This window comes from Chenopodium album, chromosome 6 (genome assembly GCF_948465745.1).
Source record: "Chenopodium album chromosome 6, dcCheAlbu1.1, whole genome shotgun sequence".
Lineage (NCBI taxonomy): Eukaryota > Viridiplantae > Streptophyta > Magnoliopsida > Caryophyllales > Amaranthaceae > Chenopodium > Chenopodium album.
In genome coordinates this window covers 2,654,763-2,676,921 of record NC_137839.1, presented here as the reverse complement: position 1 = coordinate 2,676,921, position 22,159 = coordinate 2,654,763, and the positions used below count along the sequence as shown (strand labels likewise).

Here is a 22,159-nt window from a genome sequence, read left to right as displayed (position 1 = left end):
TCAAAAAAATCCAAAATTGAAGACTAATATTCACGCATTTTGAGAATTTTAGGAGTCTTTAGGGCCCGGTGTGGAAATATCTTGAAATTCTAGATAATATATCTTGGGGTCATATAATGTCGCTTGAAACCATATATGATCATTGTTTGTTGTCATAAATGGTTCGTGGTAGGCTTGAATTAATGAAATCGGTGTAAGTTGTAAACTGAAAAATTGGCCGTTTAAAGGCAAATTGGATGGTTCCACCCACCCAATTGGAGTTCCAAAGAGTATTAGGGACCATGGAAAACATTTCGGCAATTTTTATTTCTGGGCAAAAAATAGTCAAAAAATTCCAAATATGAAGACTAATATCCACGCTTTTTGAGAATTTTCGGAGTCTTGGGGTCCGGTGTCGAAAAGTCTTGAAATTCTAGAGAATACATCTCGGAGTCATACAATGTCATTTGGAACCTTTTATGATCATTATTTGTTGTCATATATGGTTCGTGGTAAGCTTGAATTAATGAAATCAGTGTAAGTTGTAAACTGGTAAATTGGCCGTTTAAAGGAAATTCGATGGTTTTACCCACCCAATTGGAGTCACGGACAGTATTAGGGACTATGGTAAACATTTCGGCAATTTTTATTTTCGGGCGTAAAAAAGTCAAAAAATTCCAAAATTGAAGACTAATATCCACGCTTTTTGAGAATTTTTGAAGTCTTTAGGGCAAGGTATCAAAAAGTCTTGAATTTAAGGGAACACATCTCGGGGTCATATAATATCGTTTGGAACCATATATGATCATTATTTGTTGTCATAAATGGTTCGTGGTAGGCTTGAATTAATGAAATCGGTGTAAGTTGAAAACTGGTATATTGGTCCTTTAAAGACAAATTGGATGGTTCCACCCTCCCAATTGGAGTCCCGGAGGGTATTAGGGACCATGGTAAATATTTCGGAAATTTTTATTTCCAGGCGAAAAAAGTCAAAATATTCAAAATTAAAGACTAATATCCACGTTTTTTTTATAATTTTTGGAGTCTTCGGGGCCCGGTGTCGAAAAGTCTTGAAATTCTATAGAATACATCTCGTGGTCATATAATGTCGATTGGAACCATATATGATCATTATTTGTTTTCATAAATGGTTCGTGGTAGGCTTGAATTAATGAAATCGGTGTAAGTTGTAAACTGGTAAATTGGTCGTTTAAAGGCAAATTGGATGGTTCCACCCACCCAATTGGAGTCCCGGAGGGTATTAGAGGCCATGGTAAACGTTTCGGCAATTTTTATTTCCCGGCAAAATAAAATAATTATATACTTTTCGACATTATATACTTTTATACTCTTTTATAAAATAATTACGTGAAATAAAATATTAATTATACTACTTTGTATACACTTATATTATAAACAAAAACGTGTTGTACATTAAGAATGTTTTTTTTATTGTAATCCGAATTAATTATGTTAGATTGTGTATTTGAAAGGCTTATACTAGGCGGGTCTTGGGTGAGGATTAGGTGGGGGTGGAGCGAGATGGTTTTGGAATTGTACCCGCCGGGACAGGGATGGAGATGAATTATGGACCCGCCGCGAGAATAAGGATGGGGTTGGGGATGGGAAGGGAAACATCCACCCTGCCCCATTGACATCCCTAGCTAGAATCCTTCGATCCTTCACTGGGTTAGCAAACCCAAAACATCCCATTATAATTGATGATGCATCCATTGGTGTTAAACACACCATTGCAATTGTGTTATATAAAGTTTGTTAATCTCATGGTTGTCAAGAATAATCAATCTATACTGTGAAATATAAAGTTTGTTTTGGCTTATGCCGTGATTTGTGTTTATCCAGCCTAGATGCCATCTATAGAAGAAAACAACTAGATATGATTAGTACAACTTATCTTATTACTAAGTACCTGTTCTGATTTACTGAACTGAGCTGAACTGAATTAATTGAAGTTGAACTAAACTGAAAATTTTATGAGAAAATAAAATTAAAAATTGAACTGATTGAGTTTGAAATGAATTGAAAATAAGATGAAGAGAACAACCCCTAATATCATCAAAAGGACAATTATACAGAGAAAGTATTGTTACTTGTCAAAATACAGAAGTGTTTTTCCCCTTCCTTGCTAAAATGTTATTTGCATAAATCATTTAGAAAATGAAATAATAATAATCTGACATGACATAAAATACATCTTTCGTAATAATAAACTTGTTCCATTCCTCTATACGCAGTGTTTTTGGAGAAATTAGAAAAAGTAATAAAATATGAAAGTAATAGGGTTGGTGGAAGAAAAAAAATTATATAAAGCAAAAGTAGTGGAGAAATTGAAGGAGAAAGAATATAAAATTAATACTTCCTTCGTTTTCTTTTACTTGCAACACTTTCTTAAAAAGAAAATGTCACAATACTTGCAACACACTATAAAAGGAAAGTTACTTTAAGGAAAAACTATACTATTTTCCTTACTTAAAGCACATGGCCCACTAAATTACACTCCTAACAACAGTATGTTGCATCTAAAAGAAAACGAAGAAAATAAAATATGATATTTGTTGGGTCCACTAGGTGAGAAAAATGAATTATATATTATAAAAACTCTCTAAGTAAGGAAATGGAGCAAGTATTTAAAAATGGCTAAAAAAGAAAATTAGAGCAAGTACTTAAAAACGGAGGAATACGAATTTGTTTCATTGTATTCTTCCATCGTATACCCACTCCAAAAAGGTTGAAGGGATTTTCATCCTCATAAATAAAAAAATAAATAATAAAATATACGGATTTGTTCGGAGATTTCACAGGGTAGATTCAATTTGGTAAACTATTCATTTCATTTCTTTTCAGCTCAATTCATCACCAACTAGTTCAGTTCAATAAATCAGAACAAACCAATAGTTAATGTTCTTCCATATGTTTTTCTTGCTTTCTTAACAATTCAAGGATTGCAACGGAACAAGTATTAAAATGACGCAATTCTGATCGTAATTTCAATACTACGAATCCAAATGAAACCGTCGACAATATTACAAAAGAAGCATTTTGTAAAGTAATCTGAATAACTACTTGATAATTTTATTTGGCTCAGTAATTTGCTCAATTTGCTCAATTTGCTCAGTGAAGAACCTAAGTTCAATATAATCAAACTTAAGCACTTCTCATACAAGAGGTGTCAGAAATAAAGCATTGATCATCTTCGCCACATAGATTATTGAAAATTTGGAGTCATCACATAGGAGAGAAAAGACTATAGTTTATCATAATCATATGAACTATGCAATTAAAATCAAAATATACATCATAAAAAAGATGGGTGATCAACATGTATAAATTCAGACAAATGCTTTTACTTTTTTCATAATATAATCAATGGTAAAAACTCATAATCATAATAATGAAATGAAAAAAAAAATAGAACAAACCCAAGAAATAAGAAAATGAAGAGGACTCGGCTTATGGGTGGTGATATAACAGAATGGTCATCAAGGCAAAATAAATTGCGCTTATGACGAACGAGACCTTGCAAGATTTCTTCGTCATTGTCCTCTCCAAATAATTCAATAGTTTGGCACAATATCCGAACATACAGCAAATTCATGCCAAGTAATTTTGTTCGAGTACATTACAAACTACTACGTCCGTTACACATTATTTGCAACGATTTGACATAAAGTAGAGAGAAAAAATGTCTAATCGTATAGAGATAGTAAATTGATTTTGCATCCATTACATAGAGTAATAACAAAGTTCACGATGTGTTTCAAAATCATTATTCACATAAACAGATGATTAACTAAGAAGTGTGGAGGTCATCAGATAGGAGCGAAAGACTATTGGTTTACGATAATCATATACATAATCATATGAACTATGCATTTAAAATCATCATTCAACCTCTACAACAAATCGAAGTAGTTCAAAGATTTCAAGAAACATGTTCCAATAAAGTTTTAAGCTAGAAGGAATACTAGCAAAATTGCCCAAAATTAACCTCGTTAATCAGAGGTTAATAAACACAACAATATCCAGATGTTTTCACAAATGACAACAAACAGCATCATCTCAATCACACTAATACAATTGATTTATGTACTTCAGCGTTACTAGACCTGCGTACATCATAGTTCCAGCCGGTCGGAAGAGCCAAAGATTCAATCTACGAGCAGAATAACACCTCCCTTATCAACTGCTTTTTTTGTTAGGGGGTTGCCTGAAAAACCACTCGAAACTACAGACTTTCCTACCTTAAACTTAAAATTTGTAATATACCCGTGAGCACCACACGCTAATCATGAATATACGAAACACCCGGGTATATATAACAATACCTCTCTAAGACTCATTACACAACTAATCATCAATTAAAACAAAGGCCTCATAAAATAAGATTTTCAACATATCATGATTCAGACATATGCTTGTCTTTATTTAAATTCAATCATAGGCCATTTAACATAAAACATCCTAAATTGATAATGAATAAGGACTCAGAAATGGTTTGAGTATTCGGCAATGCGATATAATCGCAAATTACGACGAACGAGACCTAAATTTAAACTTCATCACTGTCCTCGTAACTTCTATTATAAACTCGGGTGTACCTACACTCGCCTACTAAATTCAACTCAGCTAAGCTAACCTATAGTAGTCAAAACGTATAAATGAATCAAAAGAGAATGTACTTTAGCGTTACTAGAACTGCGTCATAGAGAATCTCAGCAGGTCTGAAGAGCCAAAGAAATAATCTACGAGTAGAATAACACCTCCCTTATCAATTGTATTTTTTTGCTAGGGGGCTGCCTGAATAACTACTCGATAATAATTAATTGTCTAATTATAATTATGATTAATGGCTCAGAATTTTGCTTAATCTGCTCAGTGAAGAACCTAAATTCAATTTAATCAAACTTAAGCACTTCTCATACAAGAGGTGTCAGAAATACAGCATTAATCATCTTCGCCATTCATTAAATTACTCTAATTAAAATCAAAAGATTGAAATTTTGAAAAAATGTTTGGAAATTTGAGGTCATCAGATAGGAGCGAAAGACTATTGGTTTACGATAATCATATAATTTATCATATGAACTATGCATTTAAAATCATCATTCGACCTCAAGATTAATTATTTATTTTAAAAATTAAGAACAAAAAGAGAATTGAAATAGTCTCAGAAGGAAGGCAGTAATGTGATTGTAATCATTGGATTGTTCATACAATTTAACACATCAAATGGATATCATCATTGACAAATCCAGAAAATTAATTAAATCAACAAAAAAAATGTTTAATTTGAAGAAATTAAGAGTTTGATTTGAACAAAACAAGGCCTCATAGAGAAGATTAGGTGGTCAACATGTATGATTCAGACATATGCTTGTCTATTTTTAAAAATTTAATCATTGGCCAAAAATCAAAATCAATAGAAAAAATTTAAAAAAAATGCAGAAAATTAAGAGCAAACCCTAGAAAATGGAGAGAGAAAGTGAAGAGGACTCGGCTTATGGGTGGTGATATATAGAATGGTCATCAAGGCGAAATTAATCGCGCTTATGACGAACGAGACCAAGATTTCCTCGTCATCGTCCTCTTCGATTGAATCGACCAGCAAAAACACAGATATATTAGGAAAGAGAAACACCCTAAAATGGAGGAGAGATAAAAACCCTAGTTTAGATGATTTGGGGAAAATGGAAGAGGAGACTGATTGATGAGAAATGAAATGTGGTGAGTTTGTTTATAAGGGAGTGAGGAGTTTGGGGAGAGTGGGGTTTATTAGGGTTTTAAATTGGGCTTCTTATTTGGGTTTAATGCCATCGGTTTCTGAAGGTAATTGGCCCATTTTTTATTTTTTTTTTTTTTTTTTTTTTGCAAGTTAACATAAACTCATAAAGAAGAGGGTTGTTTTGGGGTGGTGGCAGTTTTCTAGGTTGGGGTGGGAGCAATTTTAAGGGTGGTGGTGGCCACCAAGTGAGGGTGGTTTTCAGAAGTGGATGGGCGGGGGATGAGTGTGTTTTGGGGTTACGAGTTAGGGTATGTTGTGTTCATTTTAATTTCAATTTAGTTCAACTTCAATCAGTTTAGTTTAGTTCAGTTCAGTTCAATTCCTAATTTTCTTCTTTTATAAGCAATTCATTCCTAATTATTCATATTTATGAGTTCGATAAATTAGTAAATTTAATAGTCAATCATTGTATGAGTTAAGTCAATACAAGTAAAATTTTATGCCAAATGCATTAAGATAGTAGTGTAATTATGCACATACATTTTGAGTAAGGAATAGTTTTAAAATTAATAGTAGTGTAATTATGCACATACATTTTGTTAAATGATGTATGAACTTTTTGGTGTTTATTAGGGGAATACCCCAGATTGAGACTTAAGCCAATGGAATACAGGAGCTACAAGGAAACGATGAGAAAGGGATTTGACCTCAACATATCACAGCTAAGACATACCACTATGACCTTGTTTAGTTTACCTTATTTTCACTTATTTTAGATTAAATAAGGGCCTGTTCTCATAGACTGAACTCACCTGAATTGAACTGAACTGAATTGAGCTGGGTTGAACTGAATTGAAATGAATATTTTATAAGAGAAGAAAATTAGGAGCAAAACTGAACTGAACTGAACTGAGCTGAGTTGAATTGAAAACAAACGTATGAGAACATGCCCTAAGTTCATATTAGATCAGATCACAAAAATAAGTTCTATCACATCAGAAATAATAAGTTCAGATTAGATATCGTTGCAGTTTTTTTTTATCGCTAAATATCTTTAATTTCGTAATGAAAAAAATTATGAAAATCTGATAAAATACTCAATATTACGAATCTAACCAGACCCCACTTGATACATTTAGGTCAAAGTTTGGTTAAATCTGGCATTCAGTTCAAATCAGACCAAACTAGATAAGTTCAAATACATAAAAGTAAGGTGAACCAAACAAGCCCTAAGTTGACATCCATGATTATAAATATTTCTACATATGCTTAATCTTTGGAAATTTAGATTAAATTGGAGTTTTATACAAAAGTAACAACATAACCCCCCCCCCCCCTTTCTAGGTTGGGGTGGGAGCAATTTTAAGGGTGGTGGTGGCCAAGTGAGGGTGGTTTTCAGAAGTGGATGGGTGGGGGATGAGTGTGTTTTGGGGTTACGAATTAGGGTATGTTGTGTTCATTTTAATTTCAATTTAGTTCAACTTCAATCAGTTTAGTTTAGTTCAGTTCAGTTCAATTCCTAATTTTCTTCTTTTATAAGCAATTCATTCCTAATTATTCATATTTATGAGTTCGATAAATTAGTAAATTTAATAGTCAATCATTGTATGAGTTAAGTCAATACAAGTAAAATTTTATGCCAAATGCATTAAGATAGTAGTGTAATTATGCACATACATTTTGAGTAAGGAATAGTTTTAAAATTAATAGTAGTGTAATTATGCACATACATTTTGTTAAATGATGTATGAACTTTTTGGTGTTTATTAGGGGAATACCCCAGATTGAGACTTAAGCCAATGGAATACAGGAGCTACAAGGAAACGATGAGAAAGGGATTTGACCTCAACATATTACAGCTAAGACATACCACTATGACCTTGTTTAGTTTACCTTATTTTCACTTATTTTAGATTAAATAAGGGCCTGTTCTCATAGACTGAACTCACCTGAATTGAACTGAACTGAATTGAGCTGGGTTGAACTGAATTGAAATGAATATTTTATAAGAGAAGGAAATTAGGAGCAAAACTGAACTGAACTGAACTGAACTGAGCTGAGTTGAATTGAAAACAAACGTATGAGAACATGCCCTAAGTTCATATTAGATCAGATCACAAAAATAAGTTCTATCACATCAGAAATAATAAGTTCAGATTAGATATCGTTGCAGTTTTTTTTTATCGCTAAATATCTTTAATTTCGTAATGAAAAAAATTATGAAAATCTGATAAAATACTCAATATTACGAATCTAACCAGACCCCACTTGATACATTTAGGTCAAAGTTTGGTTAAATCTGGCATTCAGTTCAAATCAGACCAAACTAGATAAGTTCAAATACATAAAAGTAAGGTGAACCAAACAAGCCCTAAGTTGACATCCATGATTATAAATATTTCTACATATGCTTAATCTTTGGAAATTTTGATTAAATTGGAGTTTTATACAAAAGTAACAACATAACCCCCCCCCCCCCCCCCCCTTTTTCTGAGTAACATTAATAAGGTACACTGCGTACCATCGTAGGAAGGATCAATCTAATAGAATCGTTACAATGTTGTGTTGCCTGTGCAAGTTAACAACATACAAACAGAAAACAGAAAACAGAAAACAAAGAAGTTAAGCTTGAACAGAAACAGAATCATATAGTCAGGTAACTAACATCGTGCTTCTGGTTTTGAACAACGCTCTACATCTACATTGTACAAAAAATCTGATAACGTATCATATTCCAAAAAAAATAAAAATAAAAAAAGCAGACACAACTCAAAAATAATTTAACACTATTAATTGGTGTTCTGAAAGATGAATATAAACAGGTTGCATGCATAGCATAGTACTTTCCCCATACATTGAGACTTTCTGGTTAACTACCTACTTAACAGACAATCTATTACCTAAACAATATCATCAGTCTCAGCTTCTGTTGGATCTTACTCTGTCGATGTGGCCTATATGTGTATCCAATGTTGAAAGGATCTGTGGCATAGACATGCCACCAGACACTACAATTTCTGCAAGAACAGAGCGCAAAGAACACGTCATTAGAGTGACTCATAGATAGAAGTTCAAACATAAAATCATATTGCTTTCAGGATTATGGGACATGATTATTTAATTTGACACCCGAATATGATACTCTGTCCTTAAAATGATAAGCCACAAGTTATTGGGGGTCATGCATGTTACTCAATTAATAATCTTAATACATCTCAACATTCTCATCCTTCATCAATTTTATTAAATCTCAGCCATACCAATGTTGTTTTTTTATACGATTAACTTGTTATAGTTATCATTAAGGGTATATATGGGAACTCGCGAAGTTACAAACCTTAATTTCAAAAATTTTTAAAATTAGATAGTGTATTGAATAAGAGTAAATACTAAGTGAAAGGTATTGGAATTCCATTTCACGGCATAACAGAACTAACATAGGTCATTCTGCTAATTGATCCCTATTGCTATTCTACCGTTCACTTCAGCAGATTATCTTCAGAAAAGCTAAGATAGGAAATTATGCAAAAGCACTCACCGATTCCTTCTCGAACTGATAGGTTTGGTCTGATTACGTCCCTTGAGTTGACTAGAAAGATATCACCAATGTACAGATGGTTGGTGGGAACATAGACACAGCATAATTCCTCTTCCCCAGAATAATTCTGCCATAAAATATACATGAAGTGAAACCATATATCAGCATGAATCATTTGGCAAAAACCCAGCACAATTAAAACCATTTACTTTTTCAAATAGGATTATAATTGCAACAGATGGCATGGCAATTTAACATCAATATGCAGATTAATTTTGATTCGTACTCCCTCCAATCCTTTTTGTTCATCCCAACTTTAACTTATTTTGTCTCACAAAAGAACTTCAAATGGGAAGAACAAAAAGGATTGGAGAGAGTAGTAGTCAAGTACTGAGTATTTATTTTGTCTGCAGAAGTAGAACCAAACAATCTGCTTCAACATCATCCCAATACATTCTTCCCCATCTTCAATCTGATTCTCAATCACTATGCAGTGGAGTATGTGCTACCGGAAAAAAAAAAGGGAGTTCAACCTAAGCATAAGCAATGCCAGGCTCACATCTAGCTATGCTTTGACCCTTGGTTCTAAAGTAAGTCCAAAGATGTGAGACATTAAACATATACAGTAGCATACTAGCATGTATGCCATTTACTCATTCATGTCCACAAGAAGGCAACTTTTCAAAAACACATACATCTCTAACAGTTAACATCACTATCAAACAGGCTCCATCATTCAGATTTCAAAAGGCCAACGTCTTTGGGCACAATTTTTAGAACTCACTCTCTCAATAAAAAGAGATAAGAATACAAAGAGAACATTGCAAGTGGAAAAGAGAGACTTAATTAATGCTACAAGCTCCTTAGTCCTTATTTTAACGTGTGTACCTGCAGAGTAACAGATGATGTGATGAACCCAAAAGCATATTCTCCAATTCTCGGATGCCTAATGATGGCAACTTCTTTGAAGGCCTGTGTGTTTTGGTCTGTATAAAGTCAATTCATCAGTGTGCTTACGGATATATATATATTTTTTTTGAATAGGTGTACTTACGGATATAATCATACACAAATGAGCAAGTTATTCACCAAAAAAAAAAAGGCAGTGTACCTGGTGATATTGCGGAACTAATTTGCTTTGAGGCATTGTAGATGTGACGAACAAAAGGCATCCTCTTAATAAACCACTCACCAAGGCCTAAAACAGATGCTCCCAACCATGAAGACATGAACACACCCACCAAGAATATGAATGCTATTGAGGTTATGAATCCCAGGCCTAGTAAGAAGACAAAAAAGTAAAACAGAAAGAAAAGTATATTAATATTCGAGTACTTGATCTGACCATGTGTTCCCAAACAACCTTTAAACTCATGAATGACACTGTAATGCTGAGAAGCCAATTGACATCAAACCACAAAATAAAACTGCAGCATCAATCAATCCAGAAGGCATATAGTGATAGCATTATCTTATGATGCAAAGGTTACAAAATCCACCGTGTAGTAGTGGCCAACAAACTTTACTAAATAGACCTCCGGGTAATGTACTCAATATACAAGGAATTCTGCAGCATTTACTCTGAGGCTTCTGAAACAGACTTCCACAAAATCAAATCAAGTTTTAAAAAAGAGAATGATAAACTAGGGAAAAAAAACCTAGGGTAAACAAACGATTTGATTATATGTTAAATTCCAATGAAAAATGTATACAGAACCACAGAGGAATTGTGGCAAGTGACTAAATTTGCCTTCTGATAGTTATGAAACTACTGTGACGAGGCAACTGTGGCTTTAATCAATAATACTTACCCATTTATCAAACATCAGAGGTAGATAGAGGGGCATTGTACCATGTAATAAGAAAGCTTTAACGATTAAAGTAAGAAGGAACACAAACCACTAGATCAATACTATCCAAGAAATATACGTAGTAATTTTCTATCATAAATTAGTGGGTAATGTATGTCCAGAGATAGTGAAATGAGCACTTTGAAGCAGTGGAATAGGCATGCTCATGTAAGTAAATGAGCATTTATACACAATCCAATAAGAATACGCATACATGCATTGAGAAAGATAGTAAGATTTTGGATCATGTGCTAAGTTATAAACGAATATGTACCTAGTAGGGAAGAACGAGAGCCATTAGATCAACAGATTCAACACAATCCAAAGTGCATGCATAGCTAGCGAATGAGCGTTTCAAGAATGAACACATCAAAGTAGTGAAGTAATCAAACACTATGACCGTTTTTTTAAGGGGAAAAAAAACATTTTTAATTGAGCAGTGAAAAATCTGATGGGTTGTTTTTTTAAATTAGGATTGAAATAAAATCTTATTGTGTATGTAATCTGTACATATTTGTTTATCTACTTTATGATTATAAATTAATATACATGTCAAAGGATGTAAAAGGTGTTTATGAAAGCATTATAGTGATCAAATGCAGTATTAAATTACTCAAATCACAAAATTTACCACAGATTATCGATAATTGAAATATAGAACTACAGATGGTACCCTATTCGGCTATTGATATTCATATATTCAAATTTTAGGTCATTATCATTACCTGAAATATACATCATTTTAAGCATACACATGAGATGCAAAAAACACAGACCTAAGACATCACTTGAGCAGTTGGAGTAGAAACTCATCTTGTCAAGAAAGTATAATAGAGGGCAAAGTGAAGGGTAAGGCCCTGTACTTTCCTCCATTAAAAAATGATATTCAAAAAGTTCTTTCAATAATTATATATAAATCTCAATCAATAAGATCAGTAGCTTCAAAGAACAAATATAGCAGTGAATCACTTAACAAAAGCAAAGTCAGTTAGCATATATCAGTTAAATAAAGTGTCAAATTTTTTAAATCAAGTTCAGTATAAATAATAAGGTGATGAGATAAGTGACTAAATACACTAATTAATACTTCCTCTGTTTTTTTTTAGTTGACACCGTTTGACTTTTACATTATTCACACACTAGTACACTACTGTTAGAATCCAACCTCTTTATTATGTATTCTTCTTTACTTTCCTTGTAATTTCCCCTTTGTAATGTCTTTTTAGTCCTTCTTTTTATTTTCTAGGCTCTAGGGGGAATTATTGTGTTACTGTCATTTCAATGTTCACTTGTAATTCTCTACTAATGCAATATAAAGCTCTTTAGGGAGCGCATGGTTATTCAATCTACGCTCTCTACCCCTTTGCTATTGCTTTAAGACTTGTGTGTTGTTTAAGCCTTTATAGATATTGTGCTTACCTTGTTTTAAAGCATCCCCTCCAAACCAAGAGACCCTCAAAAGACGCCCTCATCTAGTCGGTTCTGCTTGTGCCCGCTTCGAAGTATCGGCCGTCACAAGCCCCGACCTAGCACCCGTTGTTGACGAGTGCTTTCTTAAGATTCCTTGGTCCGTGTTGCTGAGTGCTTACGAACCTCTCTCACTTTAGGCTTGCGTCCTTGTCGCTAATAGACAAGCGCGCGCCGCACGATCCGGTGTCAAAACTCTCGGACCGTGACAGTTGGTATCAGAGCCAAGTTGCTCGAAAATGTCGCTCGACGAGACGCCAGAATACTCATGGGAAGAACGACTTGCATGGCTTGAAGGCAAGTCGGAAGAGTGGGCTGTATTGGGAGAAAGGTTGCCCAAGCTCGAAGATATTGTGATAAAACAAGCCGAGCAAATAGAGAGGCTTACTTCGGCAATCGATGGGTTGACGGAGCAGCTTAACTTTGTGCAAGGCGTAGCTGACGAGGCACAAGATAAATGTGCAACCTTGATGCATGCTCAAAGAGGGCTCGGGGGAACCGGAGGTGCTAGAATAAAACCTCCCAAACCTCGAACCTTCAATGGCACGAGAGATTTGAAGGAAGTGGATAACTTCATCTTTGACATGGAGCAGTACTTCCGTATCTGTCAGTTGGAGGACGGACTAAAAGTAGATACTGCCACGATGTATTTAGTGGACGACGCCAAACTCTGGTGGCGCACAAAGTACGCCGACATCCAAGCTAAGAGGACGTCGGTAGACACGTGGGAAGATCTAAAGAAAGAATTGATGGCTCAATTCTACCCGGAAAACAATGAGTTCATTGCTCGCACCAAGCTTGCGACTCTGCAACACAAAACCTCCATTCGTGAATATGTAAAAGAATATTCGGCTTGCATGTTGGAGATCCATGACATGTCGGAGAAAGACCGTCTATTCAACTTTGTGCGAGGTCTAAAAGATTGGGCCCAAAGAGAGATATGGCGCCAGAAAATTGATACCTTGTCAGGTGCTATAGCTGCAGCTGAAAGGTTGATGGATTATTCATCAGAGAGGGTGCCCAACCAAAAGAAGGGGAACATGGGGTCAACTTCAAGTACTCCGAAGAGCACTAGTGGTAACTCGCAAACCAGCTCGAACAGTGTTGGGAACAGATATAGGAGTGGGGGAGAGGACTCACGGAAGGGCGGAGGCGCGGCATCCACAAACAGAGGCGGGCCCGCCGGCTCATCATCATCATGGAACAAACCCCTCACTTGTATACTCTGTCGCGGACCGCATAAATGGTTCGAGTGCCAGCACAAGGCGGAAATAGACAACCTCCGGAAGAAGTTGTCCTCGATGTCCTCAGAACCCACTAAGGGAGATGACAAAGAGGAGGACGTTGTCAGCGAAGAAGAACCCTCTAAGTTAGGGGCAGTGTATTATATGTGTGCAATGGGAAAAGAGACATCCGGGAACAAGAGCCGAGCCACCAGCTTGATGTACGTTGATGTCGTGATAAATGGGAAGAAAGCCCGGGCAATGGTTGATACGGGAGCTACCCACAACTTTGTCACCAAGCGGGAGGCAAGCAGATTAGGCCTGAATGCCGTGCATAGTGGAGGTCGAATGAAGACCGTTAACTCTGAAGCCCAGCCAACTTGTGGGGTGGCAAGGAACGTGCACACGAAGATTGGGGAGTGGAATGGGACTCTGGATTTCACTGTGGCCACAATGGATGATTTTGAGCTGGTTCTCGGGATGGACTTCCTACACTCCAGTAAGGCTGTCCCGATGCCCCACCTAGGGTCCTTACTTGTGACCAGCCGCCAACCATGCCTCTTGCGGACACACACCCAAGCAGAAGAAGGGAAAGAATTGAAAGGCCCCCTCCTCTCGGCAATGCAACTCAAGAAGGGGATTAGGAGGAATGAGCCTACGTTCCTTGCTACTCTCTCAATGAAGGAGGAAGAGGAGGAGGGGGACATTCCCGAGGTCATTAGTGAGTTACTGGGGGAATATTCTGACATCCTTCCTAAGGAGCTCCCGAAATCTCTTCCCCCTCGAAGGGCCATAGATCACAGCATTGAGCTGGTGCCCGGTGCCAGACCACCCGCGAGAAGTCCCTATCGGATGGCCCCTCCGGAGCTCGCAGAGGTACGAAAACAATTAGATGGGCTGTTGGAAGCGGGATTTATCCGTCCTTCTAGAGCTCCCTATGGTGCGCCGGTCCTTTTCCAGAAGAAGCAGGATGGGAGTTTGAGATTGTGCATCGACTACAGAGCCTTAAACAAGCTTACGGTGAGGAACCACTATCCAATTCCTTTGGTGGCTGATTTGTTCGACCAGCTAGGAGATGCAGTGTACTTCACCAAGCTCGACCTAAGGTCTGGATACCATCAGGTTCGAATTGCACAAGGAGATGAACCAAAGACGGCCTGTGTCACCAGGTACGGGGCGTTCGAGTGGTTGGTCATGCCATTCGGGTTAACAAATGCTCCTGCAACATTCTGTACGTTGATGAATCAAGTTTTCCACGAATATCTGGACAAGTTTGTGGTGGTCTACTTGGACGACATCGTAATCTTCAGCAACACCCTTGAAGATCACTTAGAACACTTGAAGAAAGTGTTTGAGAAATTGAGACAACATCACCTGTTCGTGAAGCGAGAGAAATGTGCCTTTGCGAAAAAGGAAGTAAGCTTTCTGGGTCATTTCGTAGGAGGTGGCCGCATAAGGATGGATCCGAAGAAAATCCAAGCCATTAGTGATTGGCAAGCACCAAGGAACGTCTCGGAGCTAAGGTCGTTCTTGGGGTTAGCTAATTACTACCGACGCTTCATTCAAGGATACTCTGAGATAGCGAGCCCTTTGACGGAGTTGCTAAAGAAAGACAACAAGTGGGAAGGGGGCTTTCCTCAAGCTCAAAGAAGCAGTAATGAAGGAGCCGGTCCTAGCACTCCCCAACATCAACAAGCCGTTTGAGGTTGAGACAGATGCATCTGATTATGCTTTGGGCGGGGTCTTACTCCAAGAAGGACACCCAATCGCTTACGAGAGCCGGAAGTTGAGTGATGCAGAAAGGAGATATGCAGCACAAGAAAAAGAGCTCTTAGCGATTGTTCACTGCTTGAAGGGGTGGAGACACTACTTGTTGGGCTCGAAATTCATTGTCCGCACCGATAACACGGCGGCTAGCTACTTCCTCACCCAACCAAAATTAACGGGAAAGCAGGCTCGTTGGCAGGAGGCCCTTGCCGATTTTAATGTGGAGTTCACTTACAGGCCGGGAGCAAGCAACAGAGTCGCCGACGCCCTGAGTAGGCGTGCGGATCTTGCCGCAACATACAAGCTTGCCCCCATGACTTCAAGCAGCATTGCCACGACAGTTAGGGATCAAGTTCGAGCTTATCTACCAGATGACCCGATGACAACTACCTTAACGAAGATGATTGAAGAAGGGAAGACCAGACGTTTTTGGATGGAAGATGGTCTCATCTTCGCCAAAGGTACAAAACTTTTCATCCCTAAAGCAGGAGGATTAAGGAAGATGTTGTTGAAAGAATGCCACGATACTCTGTGGGCGGGACATCCAGGTTGGCAAAGGACGTTAAGCTTACTCTCCATGGGGTATTATTGGCCCGGGATGAAGGAAGACGTTATGCACTACACCCAAACTTGCTTGGTTTGTCAACAAGACAAGGTAGATCGTCGCCTGGAGGCCTCCTAGATCCCCTCCCTGTTCCGTCACGTCCGTGGGAAAGCATCTCGATGGACTTTATCAGTGGTCTCCCCAAAGTAGAGCAGTATTCAGCTGTGATGGTGGTGATCGACAGATTCTCAAAATATGCCACCTTTGTTCCCTTGCAGAAGGCCTGCGGTGCTGAGGAGACGGCGTCATTATTCTTCAAACACATTGTGAAGTATTGGGGGTTGCCGCAAAGCATCGTCAGCGACCGAGACACGAGATTCACGAGCATATTCTGGACGGAATTGTTTAAGTTAATGGGGTTCGACTTGAATATGTCTTCGAGCCACCACCCTCAATCTGATGGGCAAACTGAGAGATTCAACGGTCTCTTAGAGGAATACTTGAGACATTTTGTCAGCGCCAATCAGAAGGATTGGGTGAAACTCCTCGATGTTGCTCAACTGTGTTTTAACGCCCAGAAGAGCACAACATCCAACAGAAGCCCTTTTGAACTGGTGATGGGCCAGCAACCCCTCCTGCCTCACACAATAGCAACCTCCGAAGAGGGGAGAAGCCGTGAAGCACGAGAGTTCAAGCGAGAATGGCAGCAAAACATGGAAGTTGCCCGTGCTTACCTAGAGCGAGCATCGAAGAGAATGAAGAAGTGGGCAAACCAGAACAGAAGGCCGTTGGAATTTAGTGTGGGGGACATGGTGATGGTGAAAGTCCTGCCAGAGCAACTCAAGTTTCTTCGAGGAAGAGATCGTCGACTGCTCAGAAAATATGAAGGCCCCATCCGCATCACCAAACGGATTGGGAAGAGTGCGTACAAAGTTGAACCGCCAACGTGGATGAGGATACACCCAGTCTTCCACGTTAGTCGCCTCAAACCATATCATCCAGATGCAGAAGACGATAGCCGCAACAACAGCTCCCGTGCCAACATCAGAACCAGAACGAGAACCTCCCCAACAATCGAAGGATGAAGCTGCTATTTCTTTTTCTTTTGTGTGTAAGCTTGTTTGTGAGTCGACGAGGTCGTCGACGGCTTAAGTGGGGGAGGATGTTAGAATCCAACCTCTTTATTATGTATTCTTCTTTACTTTCCTTGTAATTTCCCCTTTGTAATGTCTTTTTAGTCCTTCTTTTTATTTTCTAGGCTCTAGGGGGAATTATTGTGTTACTGTCATTTCAATGTTCACTTGTAATTCTCTACTAATGCAATATAAAGCTCTTTAGGGAGCGCATGGTTATTCAATCTACGCTCTCTACCCCTTTGCTATTGCTTTAAGACTTGTGTGTTGTTTAAGCCTTTATAGATATTGTGCTTACCTTGTTTTAAAGCATCCCCTCCAAACCAAGAGACCCTCAAAAGACGCCCTCATCTAGTCGGTTCCGCTTGTGCCCGCTTCGAAGTATCGGCCGTCACAAGCCCCGACCTAGCACCCGTTGTTGACGAGTGCTTTCTTAAGATTCCTTGGTCCGTGTTGCTGAGTGCTTACGAACCTCTCTCACTTTAGGCTTGCGTCCTTGTCGCTAATAGACAAGCGCGCGCCGCACGATCCGGTGTCAAAACTCTCGGACCGTGACAACTACACTATGACTCGCTTTCTTGATTTATAGATACATATAGATACAATAAAACATAGTCATGTGGCAATCGTGATAATAGAAAGGTTTCAACTAAAAAAATCAGAAGAAGTAATAGATAAACAAATAAATCTAGCATTCCACTTATTGCAGAGTCAACCCTTCAACAAGATAATTTTTTGCCTAAGACTCAATTTCAATTTTGCTCCACAAAAAAATAGATTGAATGAGAAACAAAAGCCAACTGGTTGCTATAACTTCGCAGTTCCCATCAGTTAAGACAAGGAAGCAGCACAAAACAAGCAAAAAAGCTTACCAAAAATATCAATTCCAAGTTGAGCATAGATAGGAGAGAAAAAACCATCCACAAAATGTATGAACCACCAGGTTACGTAGAAAGTGACAGCTATTGGAAACAGGATGACACTGCAAATCAGAAAATAAGTAATAGCATCAGTACTTCAAGTCTTTGCGATATTCAAAAAAAAAAAATTAAAAAAAAAAATTAAAAAAAAAAAAAAAAAATTGATGAAGAAGAAGAAGGGATCAATACATTTTCAACTAACTAAAAAAATACAAATACTCTAAAGTGATGTTTGTCCAAGTAAACTAGAATCAAACAGCTGTTTCAGTAACTATATTACCTATTTAAAATTTATAATTAAACAACATAATGTAACAAGGTCCTGCTACAGACAAGGCATAGTTTGAAAGTCTAGTGCTCAAGTGCATGGCTCATGAATAACAAGAAAAAGAAACCATAATGCACAAAACACTAGTCGAATACAGGCAGCATAAGTCCACATATATAATGACATGGGCTTATTTGCTCCACTAATTATATGTTGAAAGCCCAACATAATTTTTTCTCTCGAGATGTTACACAGTCTACAGAAGCCTCTTATTCAATATTCTTCAGAATTTTCTAGTACAGAACATTCTAGTAAATTAGTAAGTCCTATGTCTGTCTCTTCTCTCAGATATCAATCTATGTTAAAGCAGACACTTTGAACTCTCCCAAGGTTTCAGAAGCATGAAGTTCCAGAGTCCTAAACCAATGTATCTGTCTTTTAACATTTGTACAAAGCACCTTCATTTTCAACTCTATATTCATGCAGAATCTTCAAATCGCACAAGATCAATACTCCATTTCTTAACCTTTACAAACTAATAGGAGTGGAATATACATACCAATGAAATGGTAAACAGAGCACAATCAAGAATAAAGGCTTGGAAAGTAGCCGTGAACCTAAAAGCTATAGGTATCCATCAAGAAATAGAGGTTTTGTCAAAAGAATAGTCTTGGTGTTGAGTTATATAATATTAAGGTCAGTTATAACTAAAAAAAAAATCTAAAATAAAAGATAGAACAAGGAATAGACTTTGGAAACTTCGCTCCAGCAGAGTATACAAGTACTTTTGAGACAAAGGAAAACATAACTTACCATCCAGTCATAAACTTCTTTGAAGCCCAACTTCTGATTATTTTAGAAAAAGTCTGTGGAGTTAAAATACAAACGATATTAATTATACAAGAGCAAAAGAAGATCAGGTGACCATATTGAATCAAACAGAAGGCAACAAAAAGGTAAAAAGGTTACATCAGCAGACCAATTCTATTCACCAAGTCCAATAGCTACTTCATTATCATTAAGGAAAGACAGACCTGATAAACTTAACCCCGGAAACGGGAAACCAAAACATTCTACTATGAAGTAATTAATAAATTAGTGATATTATCACAATTGCAATTAAAGCAGCACCTTCTGTACTAGAGAGTAACTCACTATTTCCTACAGTCACCTTATCCCAAATATTACAACTCAACATGAAACCACCAAATGCTTGTCACTCGAGCTTACAACACTAAACAACTTCCAACACCAAGTACTAGGTCATAGCCATCCTTTTTTTCTTTTTTCTAATATAGACAAAAGTCATGGTCGTCGTTGATCTCCTGGTGTGTGTGTATATGTAACTCTGAGACATGCATTACCATGATTGTGAGGAACCAAAACACTTTTTCTACTCTCAAACCCATCAATTACAGACTTACAGTTGTTATACAACAATATTTCTAAGCAAAAACAAAGTTCTAAATTTGAAACAATTAGACTTTATTAGAGTTGGGAAAGATGGCTATAGGTGGCTAGTGTTCATTAATACCAATAAGCTAAGCTATTAGATAGTCTAGGCACCTTGTAAATCACTTTCTATACTTATCCCTTGTGTAATATGACTTAAACACAGAGAAAGGAAACTAAAAAGGAACACCCATCAACAAAATCATTATCAACTTTGAAAAAAATAATCTATTATCTAATGCTCTTTGTCCCTTTACTTCCCTTTGCTCTCCAAACACTTCTAATGATATACCTTTATCAAAAGCAATTTATAACCGTGCTGATTTGGTTTCAGTGATCACTGCCAAAGGAATTGGAGGGATAAAGAGAGCAATCTCCATAGCTCTAATGAATGGCAGTGGTAGTCAATTAGTGGAAGAATTGGAATAAGAATTGGAGTACATTTCCCATAGGTAGCTCTTATTCAAATCCAAGAAAGTAAATGGCATAGCTTGGCTAACAAAGTCACCATGAGGGTTAAGAACAGCTAAACGAACCTACACGCTGACGAAACATTGAAACCACCACGGTTCAAGGTGCACACAAATTTGAACTAAGGATTGAGCTAAGCCAACATTTCCCAACGTAATTTACCACTGCACCACTTTAACAACTGACACTACATGGAGATGAAATTACCACACTTCAAGGTGCACCAAAATTTAAACTCAGGTTTTGACCAATAGGTCCAATACAACACTTCCCTTATATTGTACAACACTAAGTGCCTCTCTAACGAATGACACTCACAAAAACCATTGCTCATTTTATCAATTGCACTAGCTTCCATGAGTACAAATCAAGATATACCCATTGCAATGAGAGGATAGAAGATTAACAAATCCTTGAGCTATTGAATTCAACTTCAACCCATATACTATCTTATACCAGACCAATAATTCAATATTTCAAGCAATCAAACAAAGATAGAAAATTAAAAAGCACAACCAGATCATAATCTATTCCCAAATATAAAATCCTTCCTATATCACACTATTATGATGATCAAATCCATATATCTAAACATTCCCAAATCAACAAAATTCAGCAGAAATACAACAATAATCAATCCCAAGCTTTAAAAAAGCTGAACCCACTAATTAAAACCTAAAAAAAAAAGCCCAAATATACCAAAATCTTCAAGGGTAAACAACAAATTGAAAGAACCCCATAAAAATTGAAGAAAAACCCATAAAAATTGAATAAAAACCCAGATAGATCGGACCAAAAGGAGAGAGAAAGAATGACCTCTCGACCAGTATGGGAAGATGAAACAGAAGGGCTAGGTTTAGCAGAATCATCATGATTGCCGGAAGAATCAGCAACTGGAATGAGGAGTTCCCGATCTCTTTCTCTACTGGAATTACCCATGGTAGATTTGTCATCTCCCATCACTAATTTTGATTTTGTGTGCAGAACTCTGCAACTGCCCCCACCTCAATCAAGCTGGAGTTCTTCAAAGAATTGACTCAGTTGCTTTTTTTGATGAGAGAGAAAATTGGGAAATATGGTACTTCAAATTAGCAAAGTCAGTTTCTTCCTAATCTTCTTGTCGCTTTTCTTTTTAAAAAAAGTCAAAAAAAAAAAAACAATTTACTCGTATAATTAGTGCTGTCAAATTTCAAACCGAAACCGTTTAAATGCCCGAAACCGACCGACCCAAATGAGAACCGAACCGATTAAAAACCGATTTTTTTGAAATCGAAAACCGACCCGAACCGTATTATAGTAAACCCGAAATCGAATCGCCCCGAATAATGTTAAACCGTATAAGAACCGAACCCGTTAACAAACCGAACCAAATATAAACCGAACTGAAAGAAAACCGAACCGAAAAAGAACCGAACCGTATCTAACCCGAAATTGGTTCCAACCCGAAACCGTTTAAACTGGCAAAAAAACCGCTTACACCGAACCGTTAGCAAACTGCTACCCGTTTGCACCGAACCATTTAAAAACCGAGCTGATTGTAAACCGAACTGGTTATAAACCGAACCGTTTATGAACCAAACCGCTTCTAAATCGAACCGTTTACAAAAAATTTTATATAAATAAATGGATTTTTTTTTTTTTTTTTGACGGGAATATAATTAAATGGATTAAATATTAGAAATCTTAGAGTATTTTTTTAAAAATAGCACGGCAAATCATTCATTAAGGTCTTAAGGATAATCAATATTACCTTGTTAATCAGTCATTAGTGTTTTCTTTCATTATACAAATCAAAGCACTTTGT

At 37.1% G+C, this 22,159-nt stretch overlaps 1 protein-coding gene and 9 non-coding genes across 10 annotated transcripts; all 10 read right to left on the bottom strand.

Moving 5' to 3' along the window:
• Positions 1-3,078: 3,078 nt before the first annotated feature.
• LOC145637711 (small nucleolar RNA snoR1) lies at positions 3,079-3,198 on the bottom strand. The gene has a single exon (XR_014114447.1). It is a non-coding gene; the product is annotated as a small nucleolar RNA snoR1 (small nucleolar RNA).
• Positions 3,199-3,441: 243 nt separating this feature from the next.
• LOC145637708 (small nucleolar RNA Z43) lies at positions 3,442-3,542 on the bottom strand. The gene has a single exon (XR_014114444.1). It is a non-coding gene; the product is annotated as a small nucleolar RNA Z43 (small nucleolar RNA).
• Positions 3,543-3,801: 259 nt separating this feature from the next.
• Positions 3,802-3,895, bottom strand: LOC145637705 (small nucleolar RNA snR60/Z15/Z230/Z193/J17). Its single transcript, XR_014114441.1, has one exon. It is a non-coding gene; the product is annotated as a small nucleolar RNA snR60/Z15/Z230/Z193/J17 (small nucleolar RNA).
• Positions 3,896-4,083: 188 nt separating this feature from the next.
• Positions 4,084-4,209, bottom strand: LOC145637720 (small nucleolar RNA snoR77). Its single transcript, XR_014114455.1, has one exon. It is a non-coding gene; the product is annotated as a small nucleolar RNA snoR77 (small nucleolar RNA).
• Positions 4,210-4,672: 463 nt separating this feature from the next.
• Positions 4,673-4,799, bottom strand: LOC145637719 (small nucleolar RNA snoR77). The gene has a single exon (XR_014114454.1). It is a non-coding gene; the product is annotated as a small nucleolar RNA snoR77 (small nucleolar RNA).
• Positions 4,800-4,848: 49 nt separating this feature from the next.
• On the bottom strand, positions 4,849-4,959 carry LOC145637710 (small nucleolar RNA snoR1). Its single transcript, XR_014114446.1, has one exon. It is a non-coding gene; the product is annotated as a small nucleolar RNA snoR1 (small nucleolar RNA).
• A 62-nt stretch (positions 4,960-5,021) lies between these two features.
• On the bottom strand, positions 5,022-5,115 carry LOC145637704 (small nucleolar RNA snR60/Z15/Z230/Z193/J17). The gene has a single exon (XR_014114440.1). It is a non-coding gene; the product is annotated as a small nucleolar RNA snR60/Z15/Z230/Z193/J17 (small nucleolar RNA).
• A 48-nt stretch (positions 5,116-5,163) lies between these two features.
• LOC145637713 (small nucleolar RNA U83) lies at positions 5,164-5,248 on the bottom strand. Its single transcript, XR_014114449.1, has one exon. It is a non-coding gene; the product is annotated as a small nucleolar RNA U83 (small nucleolar RNA).
• Positions 5,249-5,489: 241 nt separating this feature from the next.
• LOC145637709 (small nucleolar RNA Z43) lies at positions 5,490-5,585 on the bottom strand. Its single transcript, XR_014114445.1, has one exon. It is a non-coding gene; the product is annotated as a small nucleolar RNA Z43 (small nucleolar RNA).
• Positions 5,586-8,350: 2,765 nt separating this feature from the next.
• LOC145634259 (protein LIKE COV 1-like) lies at positions 8,351-21,464 on the bottom strand. The gene is made up of 7 exons (XM_081685684.1): positions 21,172-21,464; positions 19,246-19,298; positions 18,117-18,226; positions 10,372-10,539; positions 10,149-10,246; positions 9,261-9,387; positions 8,351-8,739 (listed from the first exon to the last, which is right to left on the bottom strand). The coding sequence occupies exons 1-7, from the start codon at positions 21,313-21,315 to the stop codon at positions 8,642-8,644; spliced, it is 798 nt and encodes a 265-aa protein (XP_081541810.1). The 5' UTR covers positions 21,316-21,464; the 3' UTR covers positions 8,351-8,641.
• Between the last annotated feature and the right edge of the window lie 695 nt (positions 21,465-22,159).

Excerpts from the sequence above, each read along its gene's own strand:
- LOC145634259 (XM_081685684.1), bottom strand. The coding sequence starts at position 21,315 with ATGGGAGATGACAAATCTACCATGGGTAATTCCAGTAGAGAAAGAGAT. Across the intron at positions 18,227-19,245 it reads AAGAAGTTTATGACTGGATG|TGTCATCCTGTTTCCAATAG; the intron begins GTAAGTTATGTT and ends TCTGATTTGCAG. Across the intron at positions 10,540-18,116 it reads ACTTGGAATTGATATTTTTG|GCCTGGGATTCATAACCTCA; the intron begins GTAAGCTTTTTT and ends TCTTCTTACTAG.